The sequence below is a fragment of the Stegodyphus dumicola genome, chromosome X1 (assembly GCF_044657685.1).
Source record: "Stegodyphus dumicola isolate Sdum_Otavi_A_Nest chromosome X1, ASM4465768v1".
NCBI classification, from domain to species: domain Eukaryota; kingdom Metazoa; phylum Arthropoda; class Arachnida; order Araneae; family Eresidae; genus Stegodyphus; species Stegodyphus dumicola.
In genome coordinates this window covers 251,487,240-251,512,856 of record NC_140780.1, presented here as the reverse complement: position 1 = coordinate 251,512,856, position 25,617 = coordinate 251,487,240, and the positions used below count along the sequence as shown (strand labels likewise).

General features: G+C 32.4%; 1 protein-coding gene across 3 annotated transcripts in view; it reads right to left on the bottom strand.

The window, feature by feature from the left end:
- LOC118194248 (facilitated trehalose transporter Tret1-like) overlaps positions 1-24,650 on the bottom strand; it is a 29,150-nt gene extending 4,500 nt beyond the window's left edge. The window contains exons 1-2 of one of the 3 annotated variants that reach the window (XM_035365461.2): positions 23,933-24,650; positions 12,680-13,096 (exon numbers count right to left, since the gene is read on the bottom strand). In XM_035365461.2, coding sequence (XP_035221352.2) covers positions 12,680-13,096; positions 23,933-24,416 — 901 coding nt within the window. In that variant the 5' untranslated portion in view covers positions 24,417-24,650. Of the gene's footprint in view, positions 1-10,937; positions 13,097-23,932 lie in introns of those variants that run through there. The other 2 variants (XM_035365460.2, XM_035365462.2) reach the window with 2 other exon arrangements.
- Positions 24,651-25,617: the final 967 nt, after the last annotated feature.

Sequence of the window (25,617 nt, the reverse complement as noted above, 5' to 3'; positions counted from 1 at the left end):
AAATCTAAACTGTAAGAAAACTCTGCTTCATTTTCTAAAGAAATTTATTCATTATGAAATTCTTAAATATTTAAATTAGAGAAAATATCTTTACTCTTATAAATTAAAACTGCAAGGAGAAATCGAAGCTTAAAGTTATTTTGTGTTTTTTATGAACAGAATTCAGACCATTATCGTTGGCCTTAATTTCCTAACCGGAAGGTAATTTTATTTTGACATAATGGAAAGTAATTTCATGGGTCGTTTTTCGGTTCGGAAACTCTGTCCTTCGATTTCTTAACACCAAAACTGCTGCGTCAATTCATATATATTGCATCAAGTTATGCCTATTTTAGACCAGATTAAGACTAAAAAATATTGCAGCTATAGACCTATCTTTATACAAATTATAAATGTCTCAGTAATTTATTTACTTACTTGTACTAAAGAAGGAACCGGTCGCCCAGACGGGATAGTGATTAGTGACGCTGACCACCGTAAAGAAGAGTCCGGGTTTGAATCACGGAGAAGGCATGGATGCTTGTAAATATATAGTGTCTATGTGACATGGGTGCATTCAAATATACGGCGAGCCCGAAAGTCCTCTAGAGTGTTTCGCGGTTAGGAGAGTAGAGGAAGGAGATCGTCCACTCCATTCGCAGGGGTTGCTGTCCTTCAAAATTGGGACGGAACTGAGCAAAGTCGTTCTGTCACCTGTAGGGTGCCTACAGGTGACAACAACAGACGCAATCTTGCACTCCTTGCCACGGTAAAGTTCGTCGGCTTGTTCTGATTAGATTAGACAAGTGAAATTAGCCACAACAACAATAAATACGGATCAAAATCCATTGCTATTAGAAATGCAGTATGCCTGTATGGATTTGAGAAGCCATATTCTTAGACATGACGATTTTAAGACGACCTCATAATTTTTATGGAGTATCATAGGGGAATGGAAAGCTTACTTGTAAAACGATCTTACGTATATGAGCGTGATATGCTGAATGAGTCTAGAATATAATATTATGTATAAAAATCATACCTTGAAACAAAGGAACTATAGTCATTACTTATTTATATTTCTTAGTTTTTCCAAAGGATACCGAAATTTGTCTTCTGTAAAGTTATTATCGTAACTTTCAACTCAGTACTTTTGGTAATTAACTCAAGTTATCTCAGTATATACCCGATCAAAAAATTACTTTGTATGTTAAAAAAATGTTTTGCATAAAAAATTCTTTGTCATGCTCTACACGTCCACCATAGATTAATTACAGTGCTTGCAAATGTAAGACTCATTTCATAGTCGACGTTCAAGCACTCGCATCAAAAAGGGTGGAGAAATGTCTGTTAAAAAGATTCAAAAACATAGTTGAAACGCTGATTATTATTCTAAACCTAAGAAAAATCTTTGATCAAATGATTAAAAAGACTGCTCTTTGATCATTTCAAATGCACTTGCCATACGTATATGAAAGGTCTAAAAAAAATATTAAAGCACCTCTGTGTGATAAATTCTTATTGCTCCTCTTTTACTTGAGGAAGCATGTAATCACGGCAATACGTAGAAGCTAAATGCCTCTTTAGAGATCAAATCCGCTCCTACTGAGCAAGTCAGCACTCAATTTTTTTCTGACAGATTTCGAAAGCTCAAGCGAATTTTCACGTAAAAAAGGAAAGTGACATGCCATTTTCCAGTTTCGACTTTAATATTGAGCAGAATTCATCCTTAGACTGAGATGCAAAATGATTTTATTTCTTAAAAAAAGTACTCACGCATGTCTTCCTTGCAATGCATAATTATTTTTTATAAAAAAAAGCCCAATCTAAAATGGAACTCTGCTTAAATTTAAATTTAAATCAATTTTCTGCTACACTTCTTGAGATGTTCGATAAGACTAATATTTGGCGAAGAAACATCCAGCTAAATCTTCCTGTCTCATAACAATATTCATCCAAATATGTTAGAGTTTTATAAATGCATTATCCTGTCCGATAAGTTTATTTGCTCCAACGTTATCATCAAAAGGTTGAGGCGATGACCAAGGAGAACCACGCACATTAAAATGGTCTCCAGCTTACTAATGGTTCTAAACTGTACCAGCAGATGATGCACCATATAGTTGCTGAGCTCTCTACTTTTCACAGTACTATTTATCAGGCTGAATTTTATTACTTTGTCGGGTTTCTGATGTTTGCCTTCGGCTCAATTCAAAGGGAGTAAATTCGTCTAACGAATCTACCACTCTCCTATTCTTTTGAAGATTTGGATCAAACTCGAATATGTGACTGAAGCTGATTCTTAGCTGCTGTAGCAATATAGGCTTGTAGCTTCAGAAAACAAGACATTGTAAGAAATGTAGCACTTCTTGCACTGACACTGTTGAATGTCCTTTCCCCAGTGAACTGATATGTCACTTAAACCCCATGGGCGATTCTGATTTGTGACTATAATCATAAATTACACGCGTATGTTCACAACGCTGATGATCACTCCATTTCCATTCAGAATTCTCATATTTAAGACACACTCGATGACGTAGAATGAAAAGATTCTGAATACGGGGACAAACGCTCTCAGAATTTTTCGTCTTTCAGGCTCAGTTACATCGACTCGTTATAGAAATGTGTGATGTTCTCATCCCGTTTGAGAAGCAAACGGCATATCAAATAATGGCCAGGAGTATCAGCTTGGAGAATTTACATCAAGTGAGGCTTTCCTTTGCAGACAGGCGTAAATTAATCCATTAACTGCTCTGGAGTCCACCGGAGCTTTAAATAATATGAGCTCCGGCATTTCTTTTTATGAAATTGAACAACAATTTCAAGAAAACATTATTTTGATCTCGCAATACTTTACTTTAACATCAAGTAGAACTTGGGAATTCATTCTAATTTCTGAATGCATGTTTATACTTCACTGGGGAATAAACTCTTAGATGGAAATCGAGGCATTTAAGGCAAGAAAAGCCTCAAATTTTCAGGAAGTGCAGTATATTTACCAGAGTTGTTTGAAAGTGATAACTTTCCCATTCTTAAAAGTACTGATTTGGTATCGGGGGGTCCAGATATCTGCTATTTACTGTAGAATATTAAAGTAGAATCGTCAATGCTAGTGGGTTTAACATGGTGGAATGCCAAACTATACGGTCCGAACACGGGGGGACACTAGTAACTTCCCATGGGAAAAGTATCTGCGGACTTTTCGGAACGATGTTATTAAGTGTGGGGTTTGAAAGTATCACTTATACAGAACTTTAGGTTTGTTCTCGGCTTGCAGATCAGTCTTTGGAATCAGGGACAATTCTCTCTTCCCCATCATGCATTCTATTTGGCAATTATAATTATATCGACAGGGGATCACGGTCAGAAGAGTTTTTTATTCTTCTCTCTTTGTTTTCTTATCCATGGCTTTTCGTTAAAATTTTCTTCCGTTTTCTTATAGCTTTTCTAGCATTCTCTACATTTTCATTAATGACGTTTTAACTGTTTTACTTATCTTCTGCTATTCCCCTACATCAGCTTTTCTTAAATTGTGTTTTATGGAGTCTGTGGAGATCATTAAAGGGTTCCGCGAAACTTGCGTGCTTTTCTTTTTTCAATTTTTTCAAAATTCAAGGAAGCGTCTTATAAAAGCAATGAAAATTAACTCCTCTACGAGATTTAAAAAATACAATAAGAACTAACCCTCACTTCCATTTGCTAATCTACATAGATAGTGGATGCAAATGCGATAGTCCGACTCCGCAAGTTGTTACGGAACTATTTTTGGTATTTTACAGCAGACGCGCTGGGGAATCCACCCGGAATTTCGGTATTGGTGATTCTCCGGCTTATTTCTTTAATAATCTCTACCTCTCGGAGGTAGGAAGTAAGCCAAGACGTGATTTTTGCGTAAATGTCACTAAACTTTATTGTCCGTCCAACAATGAATGTTTCTTTTATGCGGAATTGTCCCGCTTTTCAATTTGTATGGAGCTGTCGTGTGTAGGGAATAGTACTATCAAAGCACTGTCAAGGAAGCTCTGCATGTAACAAAAAACATCCCATCTGGAGACCAAAGCCTGGGAGCACCGCTTCAGCAGTAGTGCGGGGTTGGCTCCTCCTTTTATTCTTACCTCCATGCTCTACACATGGGGAATCTCATAGATCTAGAAATATAGGGGAATCCCCCAGTTTTAAATATGCAGGAGAATCTCGTATGCTTGGATAGTAGGAGTAGCTGGGCATAATAGTCATTTCTCTATACGTGTCTTATAAAATAGAGTGAATTATGTGTCTTATATAATATAGTGACTCAAAAGTTTTTTTTTTTTTTTTTTTTTTTTTTTTTTTAAGTTTTTGCTTACTGATAAACTTTATTGGTTCTTATAAATCACAGCTACCCTTCAATAAGATTAGAAGTAAAAAACACATCTCGGAGGCCATAATGTAAATTATAAGGAAATTCAACCAGGATGACAGAAAAACGTTGCACACAGAGTACAAGAACAATTAAAATTGCGGTTACATTCTATTGTGTTCACCTTCCAATTTCCTACTGAAATACTATCCTACCGCGTGATCCGCAGCAGATGTTCAAGTTCGATTGGTGAATCACCGTTGCTTATTAAAAGGCTCAATCACATTATGTTTCGGCTACGCGGAACTTGACGACGAAAGGGACAATTCTCAGAACCCCCACAATTCTGGGAAACACACGTAGCTAGGTTACCATTCTCACTTACTACAAAGACTTGAACGCCAAGCAGTCATCGGTCAAATTGGGATCACGTGATCCTTCAGAAAGATAACTTTCGTCTGATTGGTTGTCTCTACTCGGGACCCGAGACATTTTCGGTGAGGTTTGAAAATATCCCGTGTAGCCGTAACATTATTTCCGTAGCTAGGCGGGACTTCGCTTCCAGTGGGGCTGTTTTTTTCTAGGAATCTTCCCATTTAAACCAGTGCTACCAGAATCTCGTTTCTCAGAGAAGTCCCGTCTAGCAGGGACTGTAGCCATATGTGATGATGAAGACGGGCTGGGTTCTGTCTTTGAACATTTAAAACATAGAAACTGAAGTTTGAAACAGAAGTTTTAAAACATAAAAACATATTCCGCCGTTAATAATATCATCAACGTAAGTAAGCATTTAAACTTGATTCGGCTTTAAAAGGTAGCTGCCACTTATTTTGCACTGTATTACCAGAATTTCACTGGAATATACAATAGTAAATGCAGAAAAAACACGTTTTCGTTATGAAAGATAACTTTCCAATTTCAAATTACGCAAAAAAAAGCAACATGGTTTAAAATAGATTTTGAAGCAAAAACTCTACTTTTCTAAAACTTCTGAAGAAGAAGGATCTATGTCCAATAGCCTTTGAAATCAATATAAAGAAAAACAACACCAAATTAAGCTTTTTTTTTTTTGGCCTAATTTTAAATTTTACATTGGTAGATTAGATTTCGTTTTCATTTAATTTCTACGATATTGTTACATTTGAATCTTGTATAATTTCCAATATAAAGTTGAATTTTGTATATGATAAAAATAGTAACAAAACACCTGCTTATTCTAAGGATATTAAAATAGTTTTAAAGTAGTCGATAATAGCATTAATTCCTATATTTTTTCCTCAGAGATAAGAAATAAACAAAAGAAAAAGTAAAAATTAATCCGATACGTGATGACACGTTATTTCCTCTTAAGTTAACATATCATGTATGGAGGTTTTAATGCCTACTTGTGTCTGTGTTTGTGACTTTTATGCATACCTGTTAATGCATAAAACAGAAGAAATTTATGGTTGAAAATTTTTGAAAAACTGGCAATATAGACCTTAAATTTGGTTGGTTATTGCATTTTGTTCTCCAAGTAGCAGTGGCGTAAGCAAAATTTAATTTTGGGAGGTGCAATGACCATCATAATGTCAAAACTACCGTTGACAACAAATTTTTTATTTATAATTTTGCCACTTAAAAAAATGAATTAAATCTAAAAATCATACATCTGCAATTATATCATACTTTCACACATTCCGAATACAGAAATTTCCTTATAAAATCCTTATCATATCACCTAATATTCCTTACTAATGCTCATTTAATGAGAAATAACACCTTTTCAATACAAAATTGCATCCAAAAAATGCTCCATTTTCTTATGATTGCACGTATAAGTTTGCGTTATAGGAACCTTCACATTTTTAGTCCTGCAGTTTAACTTATGGAGCTAAATGTTATCTTTTCCAAGACGGAATATTTAATTTAATTCAAATTTCCCTGCATTACACACTGCAATTTATTCAAAGAATATTTAATTTATTCAAATCTCCCTGCATTACACACTGCGTTAGTACAGACTATCCATCTTAAAACTATTTTCTTAACACAGGATTAAGAACCAATTACAAAATTATCATGTTCCACTGTAAAATATTTACTGTTTTAAAACACAAATGAGGTTAGAACCTTTAGCGAATTTTAAATTGCTTGCCAGAATTTCCGACTAATACAAAATCTACTACAGAAAGTAATTACAGTTATCTGCAGATGAAGCTTAACAGTTTTTATCGGCTACAAATTCACTATGAGTGGGAAAACCTGAACTTTGTTTTATCTAGGCTTATTAGTATGCATACAAAAATCATTCATCATTCCTTTATCTCACTTTCAAGTAGAATTTTTATATATTAAGTACATATATGTTACATATTATTAGAGAAGTCCGAAAGATTATCGAGGAAAAATGCAAGAAAATATTCAATACTCACATAGTCTATCAAGAAAATCCCATTCACTGCGAATAGTGAAACTTTGCCTATTTGTCGATGGAATGTAAAATCTTGTAGCACATTATTATAGAGCTTGAATAAAACATCCTTTCCTATTTATTAGCAGTGTAAGCTTAAAAAAAAGCGTACTATATTCTTATGATAATTTATCAAGCCTTAGGAAGTAATGAACCAATGTTTTGAGAAATTTACCTTCTTTTTCTAAATCTACTCTTTTATACTAAAAGAGAAAATTATGTGAAACCTTCGCTTCTTCCTACGGAGACATACACATTTCTCCAAACAAATGAAAATCGGAATATTTGACACTACCGTAGATTTAACTTTAGACATGCTTTCATCGAAAAAGAAAAATAATATGTATCCCACTAAAGAACCTTGAAACACGATCAGGTACATATCTATCACTCAATAGTTCGAATTAACAGCAAACTTTCATACTTTATTTTAATGATATATTCAACGATTTTCGTTTCTGGGTTAAATTTTATACGTCTGTCACAGATGTTTCAATGGGTTTCACACTGCAAAAGAGTTCTAGTTTTGACTAAATTAATTTACAGCATTGAGGAATATATTGATTATTTTCAGAAGAATTCCTTTTAGAATTATATATATTTTTTTTACTTTGAAACATTTGAGTAAAGCACTTCTTTGCGCCATGGACAACCAAACACTGCAATACATATTTTTTGAAAATATGAAACTTTCTTTCCTAGAAATACCAATAAATTCCACTATAGGCAGATGATTTAATTCATATTATGACTTATAATATATTATTCTTATTATGACTTATTTTTCATATTATGACTATTTTCAAATAGAAAAGCACGCCAGATATTTACGCAGCATCATATTATCTCAAATATTTTAAATGTTAAACCCAATTTTGATTATCTGGAATATCAACAGTATTCTCAACATCAAGTATAGAGATATCTCCGTTAGAACACATCTGACATTTCCTGCTTTTACTTCACATATTATGTAAATGACTTCAAATTATTTTAACTAATGAGGAAATTATTTGAAGTTTTTTCTAAAATTGAACCGATTTATCCAGCTCTTTGATTTATAAAATAAGAAGTACTGAAAACAAAAAGAAAAAAAAGCATTTTTTATTTCAGAATTTAGAAAGAGGTTTGTGCCAATAAGAGTGGAAAATGTGCTGAACTCCATGCACGATTTTAATCGCTTCATACTAAATGTTTTAATACTATTTTATAGACTGTTAGAACATATCCTATTCCTTTTCAAAGAATTTATATTATTTCACATTATTTAGGAATACAGTGAGAGGTTCAGTAGAACGATACTAAAAATTTTAAGAAGAAATCAGGTATTTTTTCCTCTTTGATAAAAATTTATGAATGGCTGCGATATGTCATAAGCGTTTGAAGCCTTCGTATATTATGAAGCAGTTTCAAAACATTTAGATATTTTCAAAATCTCAATTGCCATGGAAGCATTTAGATATTTTCTTACTGAAGTTATATCATTTCAGTCGAGCTTAAAGACATGTTAAAAGACTATACTTATTACATGACTTGATATATTTCTTGTATATTTTCCAAAAGTAGAAATTTTTAATATGCATATGCAAGCTATTACTTTCAATTAATTAAATTTTATACTCATATTAATTAGCACTTTTATTCTGCAAAACTATTTTAAGTTCCACATTCAGTGCTCATATATACTCTTAATATTCATCCATTTCGCTTAATAGTACAATTACACAACACAAACTAGAATAAAAAGCTGAATAACCTATATCGCATACAGAATACAGATCAGAACGTTCAAAAATTCGCGCTCCGGATCTTTTGATTGCTAGCTAGACGTGCTACTGTTACACCACGATCACGGAGAAAACGATAATTCCTTAATATATAGCTCTGCCTCAACTTGGGACTTTTCCTTCTGTGCAGTTATAAAAAAGCAAAAGAAATCCTGAGCAATAGCCTTTTCCACTACGACAATAAAAAACTTAAATGCTCAGAAAAAAATATTTGCTAAGTTGAAATGGAATTATGAAGCAAGATGAGTGTATCAAGAGATAAGATAATAAATAAAAAATTCTTTCGCAATGGTTGAGGAATTTAATGAAAATAATCAAAATTTAAAATAACTGAAGGTTAACAAACAATTTCATAAAAATTAAATGAGTATGGTAATTGGATAAAAGACAGAAAGATTCTTTAGTAAATGCAAATTTGGCAGCAACAGCACACTACAATTAAAATTCTGCATTCTGCTGTGCAAATTCACACGTATTTCTCTGAGCTATCAATCATTGTCTGAAAATTTAACATTTAGAAAAAACGTTTAAACGTTTAACGTTTTAAAAATTTAGAAAATCGTTTAAAACGTACATATCGATGATAATAGTATAAACGTATAATGTCAATTTTTTCAAGTATAACGCATGCATTTTTAATATTCTTATGATTTGCAGTATAGAAAAAGTCTCACTTCAAAATCTCCATGCTATGCTAGCATAAGCACCATAAAGAGAAATTTGACTGCTAGGATATTTTAAGATGTAAATGAAATTTTATTTCCACATCTAATCATACTAAGCCAAATAAATGAGTAGCTAATTTCTCTGATTCTCACTTCCTAAGAATTGGACTGGATGATGCAGTAGCTGTATTAAAACAAACGAAAATATTGATAAACAGCCCACATGAAGCCCAGCCTATAGAAGGTATTAAGAAAATACAAATTAATGAAACGGAGAGCAGCATAAGGAGAACTACTTAACTTTCGGCTTTAAAAGATAGTAATTTCTAAAAATTCAAGGTATCTAACACTGAATTTGGACAACAAACTTTTACTCATCCGAAGGTCATTTTTAGAAAAAAGAATTTCAATCATAGCGCAGTATAAATCCTTGTACATTTCCAAAATATTACTTGCAAACTTTGCACATGTGCACAAATACAGCTTTTTGCGAGTTACTTAGTTCTATATTTAAAGGTATCATAATTTAAAGAAGAATAACAAATACAAATGCAGAAGTTTTGCCCAAAAGGTAAATTTCAAACGTCGCATCTGTAACTGAGAAAGCAGTAGAAGCGGTAACAGAAAAATAATCATCATCAATATTATAATCATTTACATCAATTAATCCTATGAAATAATCATTTACATCAATTAATCCTATGAAACTTGCGAAAGTCAAACTGACTTACTGCTTATCAAGTATTTCAATATAGAGCATCGGAAGATCAGTCCAAAGTTCGCCAGAAACTGAGAGCTTAACCTACAGTCTGTTTATATACTCAGACAAAATTCTAATTACTTAACCTATTCGTTTCGGGCTACAATAAAAAATAAGTAAAAATGGGAGGCACTTTATCTTACAAATGTTCGACACGTTTAAGCGTTGGCTGGCAGTTCGTATTGTCGTAAACGCTGTTCGCTGTCTCACTGGCAGCTAATTGCAGAGGACTAATCTGATTACCGGAATACCCTCCATTTCTTTAACCCATAGAAGAAAGTTGTTATTTTTTACAGCTCATTAATAAGAAGCCCATGTCGTATAGTCGTGTAGATAAAAAACAGAGGGGATGAATACTTGAAAAGAAAAAGAAACGATTTCCGAGGTAGAAACCCATTATTTTGGGATATTAAAATTAATCATTTTCAGATGCAGTAGAAAAATAGAATATAAAGTGCAAAACAATTGCCAAAACGCACATCTGTAATTATTTTAATATAATAATCCATAGATAGAAATTATTTTCCGAGATAAATAAATGATGATTTTTCTAAGATAAATAAATAATGAGCAAGCATTCTTACTTAAGATATTTTTAAGTACTTAATATGTTTAGCCACTTGTGAAATTTAATAAGTAGAAACGCATATTTAATATTAAAAGTCTTCCTTTTTAACTTTCGAAATTAAAGTAAGGAGAACAAAATTATTGTTTGCAGAGAAAATAATATTCAAACTGAGTTGTTTGTTTGTTTATTGTTATTATTACTTATATTATTATTATCACTCTTATATTAGTTTATTTGGACGTATCTTGTAAATTCCGTTATGTCATGATTGCCATTTGTTTCTCAGGTAGTTTCATTTCTGGGATTCAGTTTTAGAACTCTAGGGAAAACCTCGGCTGTACCATTTACTAATCAGTAAAATGTTAAACATGAATTAAAAAGAAGTCAGTGAGTCAACTGATATGTATTTCAATAACAGAAAAATAATAACAACAAGAAGCAGATCAAAGTGAAGTGAATTTCATGATGAGAGTACAGTCAAGTGAACACTGATTCACTTATAAAACATTTTCATTTCACTAAATAAAAAAAGTTCAATATATGATAAATATTTTAGAAAAAAATGACACTAGAATTCATTTTTACATAACATCTTTATCTAACCTGAAAACAATTTAAGTTTTCAGATATATAGATTAAGATTTAACTGATTGATGAATACTACCGGATGACAAATATACTTTCAAAATAAAAGTTACGTGACAACCTGCTACTATAGAAAAACTCTTTCTTTTTAATGTAAAATATCCAGTTGATTATTTTGAACTAAATTTTCTTTTCATGTTTTATCAAACACTTTCCTAAAGTTTAACAAACAAAAAGAATCACAAATGCATCACTATTTTATTTGTGATAATTATTGTGAAATTATTCTATGCTGAAGTTCTCAACTAATGCTTTTGCAGGCTTTTTAGGGGAAAATAAAAGAAATTCTGTCTTGAATAGCCATCAGTCACCTTTAGTTCACTAAGATGGCAGATATAATTTTTGTCAGAACATGTAGATACGACTGTATAACGCATTAAAATAGTATGAATGGAAGAAAAATTCCTAAACAGTTAAATGGAAGCTAGCTTTTCTCATTCAAGACAATGTAATTTTTTGTCGTATTGCGTAATATTTTAATTTTAAAATTAAACTTCACGTTTTAAAGCACGTTTTCTCTCTTCCTTCTCCACTTGCTCAAACATTTTTCAGTTGCCTTTCATACGCATGTACTTTTTTGTTTTAAAAGACTCGAAACATTAGCATAATGCTAATTACCTTTCATTGTTTATTCTCGTTGTTGATGACATATTTTCAACCTGTATTACAGTTCTTTTATATGTCATATTATGTAAAACCGAAACTGATATGTTATCAAAATGATTTTGATAAATTTTCGTCTTGGTTGGCGTTTTTGGGTTCGAAAAAAGGCTGTATTTCTTCCAGTTTCTTTCCTTTCGTTTCTGGCAGGAAAAAAAATGTCACCAAGCAGCTGATTATGCAGAATGTACTGTATAACCAATACACTCCATATGAATGTAATATTTCTTCTGTTGCTTTAAAAGATTTCGTCACAATGAAGACAAATGTCCAATTCAGACCTGTTGCCACTGCACTGATGAAACCTCGATAACGTACTGGTATCATTTCAGCGACCATTAACCAAGGCGTTGGACCGTAGCCAATAGAAAAGGCAGAAATGAAGGCCATCAAACAAACTAAGGGTAACCAGCCAAATTTTAAACTTACTGAGGCATCTGATCTTTTAGCGAGATCAAATCCGCCAAATACAATCAAACTCATGGCCATACATATACCAGAAATCATGAGAAGAGGTTTTCGTCCAGCTCTATCCATAAGGATACTACCAACGGCCGTAGCGATTACTTGCACAACGGAAACATAAATGGTAGCCCGAATTGGATCCAAACTAGAACCAGCGGATTTAAATATGTCAACAGTGTAGAATAAAATTGCGTTTACACCACTAAATTGTTGGAAAAACATGAGTAGGATGGATAAAATAAAAGGTTTATAAATAATGGGGACGAGAAATTCCTTCATCTGAACTCTTCCTATTGGCTGATTTTTGATTTCCTCTTCAATTTTTTTACATTCAGCTTCAGAATTGAAAGATTTACCTTGCAAAAACCTAAACGCACGCTTCGCTTCTTCTCTTCTTTTTTGTGCCATTAACCATCTGGGTGATTCAGGCATCGGAAGCATTAGAAAGGCTGCTGTTAAACAGATTATAGCTCCAGATACTGCCAAGTTTCTCCATGTTAAAAATGATCCTAATGATGCAACAATGAGAATTCCAATTACAACAAATAATTGAAAAGAGGCGCCTAGTAGACCACGAACTTCTGGAGTTGAAATTTCAATTAAATACATTGGTGTAGCTACTGAAACAATACCAACACAGAAACCCGACAGTATTCGCCCAATGAATATCCATCCTGTTGAAGGAGCATATATAATGAACAGCCAGCCTGCAACGAAAGGTGCAGTATTGAACATAAGAGTGCCTTTCCGTCCAAGAGTATTTGTGAAGTAACCTACAAAAGGAAAAATGCGTCATTAATGCAGATTCAAGATTCATAACATTTAAAATATAATATTCATACACATATTAGGCTCTGCTCTTTCCCCTAATATTGCCATTCAAATATGAGCAAACTTCGAAAGTCAATACTAAAAATAGTCAAGTTATTAACTGTTACAAAGTTTTAAAGCTAATTAAAGGATAAAATGTTAGTTATAGTTATATACTTCAGAATTATCGATAAATAACCTTATTAGTTGGTTCTTAAAATAGTATTCAGACTATTAAAAAAATCACTTGTTATGAAAACTCTAGTTTCACTAATATTCAGCAAAAATTTCATTTGTGTGGTTCTTTCTCCACTTCTTTGTCGTATAATAGACCTTTATAACGATACTATACGGGGACATTTAAAGTCTGTTGAGATGTAAGCTCAAAAGATTAATGGTAAAGGAAGAGAAACAGGAAACCTTTGGATTTCACTATATGGGATATTCTTGTTCAAAACTGGGAGGGAGCTGGACAAAGTCCTTCGTCACCACAGATTTTCAAGGACTCTTACACTGAGAGACACATTTTTGTCCTACTCATGACTATTCGTGAGGTCATTCCAGTGGCTATACGCTTGGACATGAGGCAGACTATCGACAAAATAAGTAGTGGAATGCAAGAGAGCAAACCTGTCTGGCCAGCAGATCAACTCAGACCTTCGCCTGTCCGTACAACAAATGCTCCAAACTTTAGAGTGGTTAAAATGCAAGGAATTTTCATTTCATTCCGCACTGTGCTCTGGTGGTGTAATTGTTAGTACATCCGGCTGGGGTTTTTCCAATTGCTAACCGAGTGTGCTACCAATTACATCGCAAGAACATGCAATGAGGAAGGCAAAAATTCCTTATAAAATTACATCGCTATTTCCATCTATTGCTGTGTATTTTACCTTAAATGCTCCTTGCCTTAAACATAATAATGAAAAAGGCAGCTCTCTATCTAAAGAGAATTTTTACTTTCCTGCTAGATTGCGGGACATAATTTCTAATTCATTCCTGATAAATCATGGAAATATTAACAATGTGCAATGAGCGTAAAATGCACAGTAGACAAATGCCTTTAAATTAGAATGATGAATGAATGTAGTGACTTCAATTGGATTAATGCCATGCTATTCAAATATAAATATGAAACTGAAAGAAGTAAAATGAAAGGCGTATTAAGATGCAATTTTAAAGCTGTGAATAAAATAATATAAAAAAATAGATCCCTTTTATTGAGAAATCCTTTAAATAATGCTGATAGTAAAAGGTCAACATTTTGTGACAAATTTCACATTCAGCTTGCTAAACAAAAGTAATGTTTTAAATTTTGCAGCCTCTAAAGTATATTAAGAGAATTTTTTTTATATTTGTGTGTATGTATATTACATTTATTATATTAAAAGAGATTTCCGAATAAAATAATAAAATTTGTAAAATTATTTCATTTATTTAATAAAAAAATATTATAAACATTTCATAAAACACAGTGAAGTATGTTATATAATCTTATCTTTTGTAATAATGTTTCGTTTAGTGTCTTATCTTTCCTAATTTCTTTCTACTCTGAGCAAAAATAAGAACCCCTGTAAAAGATCGTTGTTATAAAGTCCTATATGAAGGCTGCTACTCTAAATTAGCTAATCTCCTTATGCGCTTTTTTTTTTAAGCAACCAGTTACTTGTAGCACATTTGAACGCTGGAATAGGATCTCATCCTTATCAACGAAAACCGAATTGGGAAGTGCATTAGGCCAAAAATGTGAAACAGACTTTCTAATTAAAAACCAAAACTTTATTCCATTTTGTAGCATCAGAATAGCTACTCAAAAATACGTTGCATAAAAATCAATAGTAATACTTTGCAGAATTACTGGAAAAAATTAAACTGCAGAATGTTAGTTTCAAGAGTTTATGTAGAAATTTTAGAGAAGATTACTGTTTCGGAAGTCGCACACTGAAAATAACTTCCTTATTTGTAATAATGCACATAGAAGTAGAATGGTAGAGTACATTGCCTTATTATTAAACAGTAAATTTGGGCCTTCTGTTACAAGGTACTTTCTCCCTCCTTCTAACATACATACGTCCGTGGTGTAACAGTAGCACACTCCGCGTATTCGAGAGGTCCAGGCTAGAGTCTCGGCAAGGACATTGCTCATTTTTTATATCTCCTGCATCAAAAATCCTGATGGCTCTACAGTGGAGCCCGAACTAAAAGGTGGTAGACAATATTCGTCTCCACCAGGATTTGGCGATTGGGTCCCCAGTCATCCTGTAAAAGAGGGAGTGTATAAGGTTTGAGCATGTAAGGGATGTCTTAATGCGCCGAATTTCAACCTGCCAAATTCCTCCCCAGACCCTCCAGGAGCTGAAAAGTGCACTTTTAAAAAATTGGTGTGCAATTCCATAAGATTTGGGAGTATATAAGGTATTTTCTCTCTCCTTCGTAGTGTAACGGTAGCACACTCAACGCGTATTCGAGAGGTCCAGGTTCGAATCCTGGACGAGGGCATGCTCATTTTTCATGTCTCCTGCATAAAAAATATTAATGATTCTACACTATACGCTAAGGAATTAATTGCGCATAAATTCTTAATGAGGAAAGATCGTCAATTTCCTGTTTCATCATAATTTGCTTATGTCACATCCCTTGATAGCAACAAAGAACTCCAAATTACATAAATCTGATATAAAGGCAACATCTGCAACTTAAGATATTATTGGGAAACTTTTCATTTCAAAGGGCAGTACTTTCAAAAACTTTTATTTAAAATCTACATTTATGCGTATGTAATACATAAATAAGATTTAGCAGCTTTCTTAAATTGGGAAATATAAAATCAAAACAGTTAATGCATTTTTCTCATGACGCAGATTTTAACATACTGTAATTATTGAAATTTTTTCTAACTTAAGAAATATTGAGATAAGAACGGAATTGTAAAACATTTTGATTTATCAAAATATGCTTTATCAGCATTTTATAATGACCAGAAACCATATATCAACCCTGCAGTAGTCACGTGAAAGCGTTATCTAGTGTGATTTATATCGCCTTCTCTCTCTTTATTTATGGCGCCTGATTAATCATGCATCATTAACAGTACCTTTCCTTGAAATGACTTTGCTGCAACTTGAGCCGGAACTTCCTGAGGAGAATTGTATGAAACTTACGGACATTTTTCTTTTAGATGAATGATGGATGTCATCCATACAACGTAATAATAATAATAATCATCAAGTGCGGTCTTTTCAATTCTCTTTTTGAATTAATTTAAAGCAATTTTAATAAATAAATACGTTCACATATACTATGTTTATTTACATCCTAAAACCATTTTTAAAATTCTTATCATCATTAATTTTATTTAAATTTGGCATTGTTTTAGACTACATTTAAATATAGATTTCAGAGAATTGTTCTCTTTTCCATCTCTTTAGAGATCTGTTACTCTATCCATCTATTGGACAAAAATAATTGTAAATACATTATGGATAAAAATAAAATAATTTTTCTGTTGTGGACATTAAAAGTATAAAATTACTTCCTGATTTAAATTCAGAGTAATTATATCTGTCTTTTATTGTCTCAACTTTGTATTTTTTTTTCAGCGTCTCTTTTCTTAAAAGCCAGTCTTCAGTAGCTCCACGTTACTCGAACTCCACTCGGTCCCTTTATGGCTAATAATCGGGACTGTATTGGACCTCTAAAATACCTTTCGTCGTGAACAATTAGAAACTCCTCTGCTCATATAAAAATCTCGAAACATTTACGAAGATCAAAATCACTTTTTATTCAGTACCTAATGACTACATTGTGTTGCAAAATGGTGCTTGAATATTAACCGGCATCCGGCGATACACTGCGAATAATTTATTGGAGATGAAAGATATTATCAATGTCAGCAAACAGATTAAACTGGAGTTTTGATTTCCCTATCGGGCATTATTTAGCAGTCTCATTCTCCGCAGCTTGACTCCATATGAACTGTACTAAGGAAGAAGGCAAGTGACTTTCCTCGAAAGTTTCCATTTACTACTCTAACATCTTGTCGACATTTGTTAACATTACATTTCCTTCGTACAGCTTCTGTCATGTACATCTCCGTTGCGTGAGAACTGGAACACTGGAGATTTTGGAGCGAAATGCCATCTGCCTAGAAATAACAGATGTGCTTCATTTCTCTCTTAAATGCATGATTCAAAAGGCAGTCTAAAATTAACGAGAGGCGAACAAACGCTGTCTCGAGCGCTTTCTCAGGAAAAAGATTTACCAAAAAGAGCGATACAAAGCACATTTGCGTTTGTTCTAACTGATCTGAAATTGACGTTGAAATTTTAAAAAAAGAAAAGTCATCTCCACGTTTACACGGCTTTAAAAAAGGGTAAAAAGAAAAAAAATGAAGAAAAGGAAATTTTTCGAAAAGTTAAAAATGACTAATATCTCTCTCCTTCTACCCAGGAAATTTCAGAACAGTTTCAAAGATTGCTACAGTGCTCGCAGAAAAACGGAGGTCAAGATTTTTATTGTGCACGGTGTACTGGCTGATAGTGGCTAATACACAAATATCTCCAAAGTAAATATCTTGCCGTTATTTGATCAAAAGACAGATTTTTAAAATTAGTTTTCAATCTCAATAATCAGAATGTAAGCATGGATGTTTTGTGATTTTCTCCATGTGCAACAGAAATAACAGAAAAGTCCCCTTACAAAATCTACATCTATTCCCATAACTTAATGTTGATAAAAGTGAAGCAACAACCTGTGTTATATTTTAGAAACTATCGATTTTGAAGGCAAATAAGGTCCCTCTTCAGCAGGAGCTAAGAAATCTGCAACCGGAAAACCAAGTTACGGACATCTAAAGTAAAATAAATATCTGTAGTAGGGCATGCCTTCTCTTTGAGTCGTTCTACTAAAACAATAAAGTGAGTTGTTTAGAAATGAAAATAATAATAATAAAGAGGAGGAGGTTTAAAATTTTGAATTTGTTTCCTGGAAGGTTTAAGGGTTAAAGGTTAAGACGAATTGTTTCGGTTAATTCTAATATAATTGAGACAGATATAAAAGAACATGTTTTAGAAAGTAATTTTTATTTTATTCATTCTAATGTACTGATATAAAGATATATTTTTTATTGTTTCTCGCTTAAGAAATTTTGTAAAATGCAGTTTCAGATAGACTTAAATGAACGAAAGCGAAACAAATAAATTTAATATCGCTGTTCATTTAAAGATTTAAAATAAAGCTTAAATTAATCATAAAAGCCAGTTGGAGCAGGTGGCAAACTTATTTTTTGTTGCGAAAAAAAATGAATCTCAAACACCTATCATATTCGCAAAATTTAATCCACTGAAATTCTCTCAGCTGACTGATGAGGCAGGGTAAATGTAGAGATAAACTATAAAGCAACACTAAATCTTATTGATTTTGAAATTGTGCTTATATTGTACTGATTATTGCAATGATATGCATAAAAAAACCTAAAAAATATTTTAGAGTTACTTGGCAAATATGTTAGTAGCTAATGAAAGTTTAACTGATGAAATATGGGGAATATTAAAGTCTGGTTCGTCTGTTAATCGATTATAGTTATTACGTCTTATATGCTCAGCTATCATAAACCGAGCTCGACTTTAGAAGACTATTCAGTGAGCAATCACTAAGTCTAAAAGCACTACAAAGTCAGGAGAAGGGTGTAAAGACCCTTTATGAAGTCCATTCGAGTTCGCAGATGGCATCAACTCGTGCTTACAAAAGCCAACTCTTTTGGTTTAACTCAAAAAGGTAACGAATAACTTAAAATTAAATGAAGTTAAGTTAGTCTAATGTCTTCACAGGTTAACTATCACGCATTTCAAAGATAGCAACATGGCCTTCAGGCAGGCGGAACACGCTGTGATTTCACCTTCCCAAACTTACCTTATACTTAACTTCTTTCTATCTGATTTGAATACACGCGCGGTAGTCGACTTGCATTCTGCAAGAAAGTGTGATTTGAAAGCAAGAGCGATAGGAAACATAAAATAACTGTGCTTATTGGAAATATAAATAACTGTTACGTAAATTAAATAAATCTCTACATAGCCCATAAGATTAAATGCTTTGAGAAGAAATCTTTTGCGAAGAATATTCTACCTGAAACCCTCTCATATTCGAGTTACCCATGGAAAATTTCTGAAAACTATACTCAGCCAACCCGTTTGCCGTGAACCATATCAAAGCTAGTTTCTAGAGTTATCCTCTAAGCGGCTTGTGGATACGAACAATAGAAAAAAAAAAAGGAGGATCATAGAGTTATCATTTAGTAGACTGGTAAGAAAAACTTTCGAAGTCAGGAATATCTCAAAAAATGAAAGTAACAAGTTTTACTTAACATGCTATTATTCATGAATAATCTGTAGATCCATGTTAAAAGGTGAAAAACTATAAAATTCATTGCACTTGACGGAATTCGAATTAGCGATCAAAACATGTTAGAATAATTTTAGGGAAGCCAAATGGTTTCAACATAAAAGTCATGTTCAATATTACATCAGTTTTAAAAATCGATATAGGATTATCAGTGTAAATTAAGAATTATTATGGATTCTGAATTTCAACAAATTAATTATAGCAGAAATTTATTGGAAAATTTTTATAACGGAACTACAGTTTGTATTAAAGTACCGAATTTTGCCTTATGGAACAAAATGCGCTAAGCAATTTTCTAGGAGAGATACGTGTTCCTGTATTGAAGACTATTAGCCATAATTTATTATTCTCATCTTTTATAACTGCATTCTTGTTTTCAGAGTAAGTAACAGGGATATGCAATAACCATCAAGAAAAAAGTTGCTAAAGAATTGCATCAACAAATAACCAAAGTACATCGGCTATTAAAAGATATGGCATCAATCGACAAATTATTGTAATGGAATGAAAATAATAACATTTTGATAAAAAACAAATTTTAATTTTTATGCACGTTATCTGCGTGGCATTTATAATAGGAGAAACAGAATAAAGCCAAAGTCGTACGCTTAATAAAAGGGATATGTCTTTCTTTAAGCACATGAGAGAAAATATTTCCAGAAAAATTCTTGAGAAATAAAAAAAATTTCTTTAGAGATAAGTATCTTAACAGATTTTAAATAGATGTGAAGAGAAAGATCAAATCAGATTATCAAAAATCAGTTGATAAGGAAAGGAATTTTTTACAAAAATATTATTATTTTCGTAGTAGAACTTAAAGACGTGTTAGATGTTTCAATCTCGAAACTGAAATGGAGGTACAAAAAAAATAAATGAAATATGTTAAGATTCTTGCCTTCTATTTGGTGAAAAATTAATATTATCGGATTCAAGTAATTTGAAAGTAACGGCTTATAATTTTGCCCTTAAATATCCGAATGATAGAAATCGTGCAGAAATTCTGTCAACTATCCTACAATATATATGATGCAAAAATTCAGTAAGAAATACGTATTTATTAAAAAAAACACTATTTCAGTAATTCGCGATAATAAAGAAGATACAAGCTTAAATCGCCCAAAAACAATTCACGAATATACTATGTTAGTTCAATCGTATCTGAATCTGGAAGCAACATTAAAAATATTTTTAACTTTGGCAATTACAGTTTCAAGTGGCGAAATTAGCTTCAACAAACTTGAAATAATAAAACGTTATATTAGAAATTCACTTGGTCCAAAACAATTTTCGAATATGGCTGTTCTTCTATAAAACATGCATTAAGCAAGCAAATAGATATTGAAAAATTACTGATTATTTTGCTTCGTTAAAAGCAAGAAAAAATAGGTTATAAAAGTGTTTGAAAAATTAGTGTGATACGTTTTATATTAGTTATATTGCTGTGTTATTTAAATGTTGTTTGCCATTTATCAAAAAAAAAAAAAAAAAAAAGAAAACTTTTAATGCTTTTTGTTCAAAATTTTGTTTTTTCTGAATATACGAAGCTATGATTAAGTAGTATTGTTTGATATATTTATTTTTAATTAATATAAAAGTGTATATGTGTAGTTAACTTTCTATTGTGTATTTGTGCCTATATATAATACATTTCTTCTTCCCTCGTCTTTTATTTATAACTTTTCCCCCCTTACATCAAATGGCCTGAACCTTGCATTGTATGTCGGGGCGCGCATTCACCTCTTTGCCTCAGAGAAAAAATATGTTAGTTTGTTTCCTAAGGAAACGTATTCCAAAGCCCATGAATTCTCTGACGATAGAATAAGTTTAGTTGATGATATTATTTCTTTCAGATTTTCATTCATTAGTTTCACTTGTCGTGTATGTTTTCTTTTAATTTATTTCATTCGTTATTTTTAAGAAGTTCGTTTACTTAATTTTTCTTGAAAATTAAATCTGAGATAAACTAAAATAAATAAATAAATAAAAAACAAAAAGGGGGATCTAAATAGTTTATTCTAATATTCTTAATTCTGTTTCTACTAAAGTTGGATGCTTTCATTTCATAAGATTTCTGTACCTCTTACAAAGTTTCCTTAAAATACTTTAATGTAAAGCTAAATCTTAATCTGAAATGTTATCGTCTATATAAAATGAGACTGATAATACGTCAATAACTAAAATTCCTTTTATGTGAATTAATTGATTTAGAATAAAATCCGAAAACTAATCATGGTTTTCTATGGTTTAACCATCTTTCCTAGCAATCCAAAGTGAACATAAGTAAATTTAAATAAAATATATGTTCTAAAAAGATTGCAATGACATTTTTCACTTCCAGAAACTCCAACTGTGCTTAATAAGAGAAGAAACGAGTTAATACGTTAATTTGTCGTGATTCGCTTAAAATAATCTTGCCAGTAGAGGTAGACAGAAGAAGAATTCATTGATGATTAGTATGAATGAATTAAATCGTTAACCACTGAATGCTTGTTACAAGGTCATATTATAAATTACCCCCTTCGGAAAATGTTATATCTTCAGGAGGGTTTGGTAGAGAAAATTCCCACTTAGGAGCCCGTAACAAAATGTTCATCTACAATTTTTCTGATAGATGTAGCAGGAAATTTGGTAATTGCTACTCACCATTTGAGATTTAAAGGAAAAATTTCTGCTTCCCCCCCTCGTTTTGTGCGGCTTTTGAAGTCCTGCATTGTTTTTAACTTCTATAAAAGCATAAAATATTCTATGAGAAAAAGTTAAAATATTTACTTACTAAACAGTGTCGTTATTATATACTTCAATTATTTTTATTTGTAGTTGCCTCGAAAGATAATTTGTTCAGGAAATAGTTTATTCTAAATGAGTTTTATTTTATATTTTCGAACTTACATTCATTCCTACTATGCTCTTAAATAAAGCATATTTCATAATGAATTACAATGTTGTCAATATCGAAGCTTTCCTTTGTTTTCTCAACAAGTACTGGACCACGACGTCTGTCCGAAAAGTCTGTAGAAAGTCTTTCATGGTAGGTAATCATAAAGCATTTTGTTATAAACAACTTAAAAATGGTAACCTTTCTTCAGTTTGGATAAAATAATAAAGACGGCTTTCTATTCTCCTTTTACCAGAAATGATGATATTACTAGTACGATTAAGGTTTGGTTTACTTGATTATGGCAAACCCCTCGAAGGCTATCTGTCTAAGGGAAGGAGTGCCCTTCGTCGAGGACTAAGGGAAACTGGCTCGTATACACGTTACACATGGGGAAAATCACGAAAACGCCCATGTATCCAGCCCGTTCACGAGATTCGAACCGAACTACCAATGTTCAGCGACTTTACCGCTCGGCCAGTCGTAGGCCTAGTACGATTAAGGAATTTAAATTTTACCTCATGCTTATGTTCTTATTCAGCTACCTAAATATACGTTTATTACAAAAGTGATAAAATTAAAGAGATGTTACAAGGACTCGTTGGGTTTCAAGTCTGTTCTTCATTAACCAGATATTAAGACCTTTTGTTATATTTAAGAACAAAACTCACGAAACCTCCCATTAAACTCGAAATACAAATGTCATAATTTTTTTGTATTTGTTTTTAGCTCACAGCAATAATTTTACTTGCAAAATTTTACTTTTACTCTGAATATCTGCTTCCCTGCACGAAACCTACGGAAATATGGAACATTTTCTTATAGACAGCATGAAAAAATTATAAAAAAAGAGAGACAGAGATTGATGCATAAGTCAATCGAATAGAGACTGGAATTTCGACTAAAAACTCTTTTAGGAAAACATTATGTGAAATTTCATACTTTTCAATATTATGTTTTAGTAGAATAGTAGTTTTAGTATATTATGTTTTAGTAGTATAAAATTTACTTTTATTCAATCACTATATATAAGCATTAATCAAACTGATGAATTTAGATCGATATTTAAATATTTTGTTTAAATTATCAATAAAAGTATAAGCCTTGAGAAAAGGACTATTAAATGAATATATAACTTCTAAACTTAGAATTACGCAGTTATCTATTACAAGAAACATTATAAATAATAGCAGAGATTTAAAAAGTGAAATAAATATGCCAATTTCGTATTTCGTTAGGAATAAATTTTTCATTAGGTATTAAATTAATTAATAATCAAGAAATATCAAATATTTATTAATAATACATAATTAATTGCTCCTTAATCTCGAATATTTTAAGTTGTTATTATCCATCTCCTTAATCTCGAACATTCATTTTAAAATATATTGGAAATCATGGCTTGTAATTTTCTCCCTTCTACGACATGAAACTCTGCAGCATGTGTGAAGCATTAAAAGCTGGGGAGGGGGGGAATCTTCCCTATATTCCAGCTCCTTTATTTGAGGTAATTCAATTGACTTACCACCCGCTGATCCACCTATTAGTGCTCCGACGGCCATCAAACTGCCAATCCATGTAACATCGTCCGAAGATGGATGTATGCTGCTATGTTTCTTTTTCATATCCTCCGTAGCTGTTGCAGTGTATGTTGCAGTCACCCCCATACAGATTGCGAATAACAGAACTACAAGTGCAGACAGATACATGTTTCTGAAACCTTTTTCAATAACTTCCTGAAAGCTACCTGAGCGAACGGGAAAATCTTGTAAAACGTTGTCAGAAAGGTCTGCTTTTTTATCCACCACAATATCTTTTTTATCCACCTGAACGCCTGTGAGAGGATTTTCAACCGAAATTGTGTTTTCTGTGACTTCAACATTTACAGATTTGCTCATTTCAAGTTCTGATTCAGTAAAGACTTCATTTACATATTCTATTACAGAGCTGTTAGAACTGGTAGCAGAAGTAGCTCTTCGTTTCCACGAGACTTCTTCAATACCTTCCATTTTAATAATGACAGATGAATACTACTTAAATTTATTAAGCTGTCATTTAGCCTACCTTAGTCAGAAGTGTCTGTTAATCTTTCACAGGGAAAAGAAGTTTTCAGCTGTTTTTAAACAATAGGGCATTAAAATGCGCGAAGATTGTCATTGTTTTTGCACTCCGATTGCTGCCTTTTTTCACGAGAGATAACTAAGAGCTGTAAGTCATATTATCAACTATTCATGAAGGTAGCTTTTGTGTCAAAGGAAACTGATTATGTTTGTCTAAAAATTTTCTTTATCAAACATATTTTTTATCATTTCCATCATCTATAAAACTATCTTCAGGTGCTTGATAATAAAAAAAGTAGAGTGTTCACATTCATGATAAACAAAGGCTGCTTATCAAGATTATTTTATTATTTTCAAGGCCGCTATTTTCAGATTTATTTATTGCTCGTTAAGCCTAAAATTTTACTTCAACAACTACTTTATGTCCTATGTTGTAACGTCTTTCTAGCAATAATTACAAAGTCCTAGAAATTAACGGTGTTTACATTTTTTTATGTTTGGGGCGAAGTATCTCGGTCAGTTGAAAATATTTGAAAATACGCCCGGAAACTAATTAACTTAACGGCAAGGACACTTATTATCTCAAAATGTTGCGACTATCTCTTTCCTCGCAATGGTACTTGATTTTATATCATCCTATTCTTCTACGGAAGCATCCTTGAAACTGCAGAGTTACACACTGTAACAAAAACATCCACTCGCTTAGAAAGTCAGTTCAGAGTCTCGAAATATAACGTGCAAATACTTCTCAGTTAGATTTGCAAATCATATAAAATACATAGTTATTGAACCCACAATACGGATGTAATGGAGTTTGCCCAAACGACGAAAAAAACGAATTTCTCTCTGCATTGGTTTAAAACGAGAAAGTTCCTAGTTGAAACAGTCCTGCTAGAAGCTATGCCCCGCCTACTTACTCGGGACATTTGACGACGTTGAAGAGAATATCCCGCTTGCACCTCTGCCTTACGTAGGCTTTCGCCAAAGAAATGGTTTCCGCTTAAACTAGCAATTCAGATATCCTGAAAGCGAAGATTTCCAGAAATGTTTCTTTTGATGCGCAGTTACAGGTATCTTACGGATCTAATAACGACTTAAAGAGCACAGAAAAGCACATCTTTAAACCTTTTATCACTATTTCTTCACCGCT